Source organism: Corvus kubaryi, unplaced genomic scaffold (genome assembly GCF_017639235.1).
Source record: "Corvus kubaryi isolate FWS band 111438036 unplaced genomic scaffold, C.kubaryi_AGA036_p1.0 36967, whole genome shotgun sequence".
NCBI lineage: Eukaryota > Metazoa > Chordata > Aves > Passeriformes > Corvidae > Corvus > Corvus kubaryi.
The window spans coordinates 121,155-125,966 of record NW_024580996.1 but is presented as its reverse complement, the minus strand read 5'-3'; the positions used below and the strand labels follow the sequence as shown (position 1 = coordinate 125,966).

The window sequence follows — 4,812 nt, the reverse complement described above, 5'->3', positions numbered from 1 at the left end:
GGGAATGGGGGCCGGGAATGGGGGCCGGGAATGGGGGCTGGGAATGGGGGCTGGGAATGGGGATTGGGAATGGGAGATGGGAATGGGAATGGGGGCCGGGAATGGGAATGGGGGCTGGGAATGGGAGCTGGGGATGGGAGCCAGGATGGGAGCCGGGAATGGGAATGGGGGCTGGGAATGGGAGCCAGGATGGGAATGGGAATGGGAGCGGGGAATGGAAATGGGAGCTGGGAATGGGAGCCGGGGATGAGGGCTGGGATTGGGAATGGGAGCTGGGAATGGGAATGGGAATGGGAGCCAGGGATGGGAACCAGGGATGGGAGCCAGGAATGGGAATGGGAATGGGGAATGGGAGCCAGGATGGCAGCCAGGAATGCAGCGGCTGGGAATGGGAGCCGGGAATGGGAATGGGAGCCGGGAATGGGAATGGGAGCCGGGATGGGAGCTGGGAACGCGACGGCTGGGAATGGGAGCCGGGATGGGAGCCGGGATGGGAGCCGGGATGGGAGCTGGGAATGGGAGCCGGGATGGGAGCCGGGAATGGGGGCCGGGAAGGCGGCGGCTGGGAATGGGGGCCGGGAATGGGGGCCGGGAATGGGGGCCGGGAATGGGGGCCGGGAAGGCGGCGGCTGATGGCCGTTGGTGCAGCCGAGATCCGGAAGGACATGAGCGGCCACTACCAGAACGCGCTGTACCTGGGGGACGTGGCCGAGAGGGTCCGGATCCTCAAGAGCTGCGGGCAGAGTGAGCGTTCCCGAGGGAATTCCGGGGGAAGGGAGCGTTCCTGAGGGAATTCCGGGGGGAGGGAGTCACTCCCAGCGGGAATTCTGCCACAGGAGCTCGGGAAAGGCTCCTGGGGTGGGCAGGGAATTCTGGCGGCTCCTTGGGATGATCCCTGAGGAGCTGAGCGCGAGGTTATTCCCATTATTTCCCGTTATTCCAGTGGTCATTCCGGTTATTCCAACTGTTATTCCCATCGTTCCCGTTATTCCAGCAGTGAATCCCGTTATTCCAATGGCTGTTCCCTAAATCCGGGGGGAGCAGCGTTTCCGTTATCCCAGTGGTTGTCATTCCAATGCTTATCCCATTATTCCAATGGCTATTCCCAGTATTTCCCATCATTCCCATGGCCGTTCCCATTATTTATCCCTAAACCCAGGGAATTCCCATTATCCCAGTGGTCATTCCCTAAATCCAGGGCATTCCCATCCATTCCCGCTGCATCCCAAGGTGCGATTCCTCTTCCCGTGGGTGCCGGGGAACATTCCCACGTGGATCCCTGGTTGATCCAAGGACTCCAAGGTCGGGATTCCGGGATCCCGGGGGGCTCTTCCCGCCCTGAGGGCCATTCCCGGTGGGAATTGCAGAGTCGCTGGCGTTCCTGACGGCCGCCACGCACGGGCTGGACGAGGAGGCCGAGAGCCTGCGGGAATCCTTCGATCCCGAGAAGGAGACGGTGGGAATGCCGGGAAAACTCCGGGGAAACTCCGGGAGAACTGCGGGAAAACTCCGGGAATTCGGGAAGGAGGGCGGGGATGGGGGAAATGCTGGAAAACTGGGAATTCGGGAAGGAGGGGACGGCGGGATCTGGGTGGGGATGGGGGAAATCCCGGCAAACTCCGGGAATTCGGGAAGGAGGCGACAATGGGCTGACGAGCTGGGAAGCTCCTGTTGGGAAGGAGCAGCGTTCCCACGCCGGGCAGGGCCGGGATCCCAGGGAATTTCCCGCCCGATCCCGTCCTTCCCGGCCCTTCCCAGATCCCGGCCGTGGATCCCGAGGCGCGGCTGCTGCAGCCCCCGGCCCCGGTGCTGCCCCTGGACACCAACTGGCCCCTCCTGACCGTGTCCAAAGGGTTCTTCGAGGGAACCATCGCCGGGAAAGGTCGGGATTTTCTGGGATTTGGGGGGGGATTTCTGGGATTTGGGATCAAGCTCTGGGGTCTGTGGGCGCAGGGAAGTCACGGAATGTTCCGGGAAGGGGGAAATGGGGATGGGGAAGTGGGAAAGGAGCAGCTGGATGTGAGCCCAGAGGGGTTGGAGGCACCAGGGTTGGGGTGGGAATGGGATCAGGACAGGGATTGACCCCAGGGAATGGCCGGGTCCAGGTGTGGGAAATCATGGAATGAGCAGCGGGAGAAGGGCCTGGAAAACCCTGAGGGAGCTGGGGGGGCTCATCCCGGAGAAAAGGGGGATCCAGCAGGAATTTGGGGCTCTTCCAGGGGGGATTTGGGATCTGATCGCAGGGAACGGGGCCAGCACAAGAGGGAACAGCCTCGAGCTGTGCCAGGGTTGGATATTTGGGATAAATTTTCCATGGAAAAAGGGTTGGGAACCGCTGGAAGGGGCTCGGGGAGGGTTGGATCCCCACCCCTGGAGGTGTCCAAGGAATTCCTGGAATTCTGGCTGTCCAGCTGGGGATCAATCCCACAGTCCTGGAGCTCTCTCCCACCCTCCTCAATCCCGGAATTCCTTAAAATTCCAGCCCGGGATGTGACAGCACGATGTGAGGGTGGGGTTTTCCCCTCATGGAATTCTTTCCCGAGGCTCCTTCCCGGTTTTTTTTTTTTAGGGAAAGGAGGAGCCCTGGCCGCCGACATCGACATGGACGCCGTGGGCACCGAGGGCTGGGGTGAGGACGCGGAGCTGCAGCTGGACGAAGGTGGGAAAATCCCGGATTTTTTTCCTTGGAAAACCCCAATTCCCGTTGCTCTGGCAGCCCCCTGACCTCCCCCTCCCCCCGCAGACGGATTCGTGGATGCCGGAGAAGGATTCGGAGAGGAAGGAATGGGAAAAGGGCCGGAGGAAGGAGGAGGATGGGAAGTGGAGGAAGATTTGGATCTTCCCCCTGAGCTGGTAGGAGAATCCTGGGGTATCCCAGCGCTGATTCCTTGGGAATTCGGGAAGCGGGGGATGTGCTGTGGGATCCTCCAGCTGCGATTGCAGCTGGAATTCCGGGGTTTTCCCGCTCTTTTCCCTCAGGATGTCCCCGCCGGCCCCGCGGGAGCAGCTGAGGACGGATTCTTCGTGCCCCCCACCAAGGGCACCAGCCCAGCCCAGGTAAATCCTTGGATTTACCTTGGAAAAACAGGAATTTCCTCCTTTTCCCTTTCTTTTTTTGGGGGTTTTTTGTTTCGGTTTTTATTTTGGGGGATTTGTGAGCCCTGTTTGGGAATTTCCTTGTGGGAATTGCAGGCTCTGGATTCCAGGCCTGGATTCGCTTCCCTTCCCTCCTTTTCCAGGTGTGGTGCAACAATTCCCAGCTCCCTGTGGATCACATCCTGGCGGGATCCTTCGAGACAGCCATGAGAGTGAGTTCTCCATGGAATTTTTATGGAAAAACGCCGCCTTTCCCCCTTCTTTTCTCTCCTCCCACCCGAAGCTTTGCTTTGTGTCCCTTTGGGAATATTTTATCCCCCTTTTTTTTCATGGATACGACCCAAAGCGAGGCCTCGCCGCTGCCCGATCCCGGTTTTCCCCAGCCAATCCATGGTTTTTTGGTTTTCCCATCAGCTGCTCCATGACCAGGTGGGAGTGACCAACTTTGGCCCCTACAAGCAGCTCTTCCTGCAGACCTTTTCCCGAGGCCGGACGACATTCCAGGCCCTTCCCAGCCTCCCCGCCATGTACGGATTCCCACACCGCAACTGGTGAGCACTGGGAAGCACCTTTCCCATATTCCAGGGATTTCCCAGGCTCCAGGGCAGCTGGGAACCCTCTTCCTGGAGGGAAATCCCGGATTTAGGAGGCTGGGAATGAGGTCAGTGAGTCTGAGCTGCGGCCGATTCCCAGCTGGACGCTCGGAGCGACGTCCAGGAATTCCTTGGACGCCTCCAGGGATGAGGAGGAGCCGGAATTCCCAGTTTGTGGAGAGGGCTGGGAATTGTGGGGGGCAGAGATGAGCTCAGGGCAAAATCCAGGGAATGTCCAGGGCTGGATCCTCATGGAATGAGGGGCTGGGAAGCGGGAAGTGTCCAGGGAACGGGGCTGGAGCAGCAGGAGAAGGGAATGGAAAACCCTGAGGGAGCTGGGGGGGCTCATCCCAGAGAAAAGGGGGATCCAGGGGGAATTTGGGGCTCTTCCAGGGGGGATTTGGGATCTGATCGCAGGGAACGGGGCCAGCACAAGAGGGAACAGCCTCGAGCTGTGCCAGGGGAGGCTCAGGGTGGATATTTGGGGAAATTTTTCCATGGAAAAAGGGTTGGGAACCGCTGGAAGGGGCTCAGGGGAGGGTTGGATCCCCATCCTTGGAGGTGTCTGAGGAATTCCTGAACTGCTCTGGACTCGTGGAATTCCATCCCAACCTCACCGAGCCCACACAATCCCCTCTCCCCGCATCCCTCTGATCCCTACATCCCGAATTTTGGGATCCCAGGAAAGAGGCCGGGCCCAAGACGGCTCTGCCGGCCGTGGGGCTGAAGCTGAACGACCTCATCCAGCGGCTGCAGCTCTGCTACCAACTGACCACGGCCGGGAAATTCGAGGAAGCCGTGGAGAAATTCCGGCTGATCCTGCTCAGCGTCCCCTTGCTGGTGGTGGACAACAAGCAGGAGATCGCCGAGGTCAGGGATGCATCCCAATCCCGATCCCCATCCCCATCCCGGGGTGTCCCCAGGGAAGGGATCGATCCCTGGTTTTGTGGCGTTCCCAAAGGCGCAGCAGCTGATCGCGATTTGCCGGGAATACATCGTGGGATTGTCCATGGAGATCGAGAGGAAGAAGCTGCCCAAGGAGACGCTGGAGCAGCAGAAGAGGATCTGTGAGGTGGGAAATGTGGGAATTCCTGAGGGGGGGAAATGTGGGAATTTCTGAGGC

General features: G+C 59.9%; 1 protein-coding gene across 1 annotated transcript in view; it reads left to right on the top strand.

Annotated features, from left to right (window-relative positions):
- The window catches only part of COPA (COPI coat complex subunit alpha), a 10,602-nt gene that overhangs the window by 2,961 nt on the left and 2,829 nt on the right, over positions 1-4,812 (top strand). Inside the window, exons 4-13 of the mRNA XM_042020411.1 lie at positions 649-744; positions 1,368-1,456; positions 1,759-1,882; positions 2,570-2,659; positions 2,744-2,853; positions 2,980-3,057; positions 3,240-3,308; positions 3,511-3,647; positions 4,373-4,559; positions 4,651-4,761. Of these exons, the coding sequence (XP_041876345.1) occupies positions 649-744; positions 1,368-1,456; positions 1,759-1,882; positions 2,570-2,659; positions 2,744-2,853; positions 2,980-3,057; positions 3,240-3,308; positions 3,511-3,647; positions 4,373-4,559; positions 4,651-4,761 (1,091 nt within the window). The remainder of the gene's footprint in view (positions 1-648; positions 745-1,367; positions 1,457-1,758; positions 1,883-2,569; positions 2,660-2,743; positions 2,854-2,979; positions 3,058-3,239; positions 3,309-3,510; positions 3,648-4,372; positions 4,560-4,650; positions 4,762-4,812) is intronic.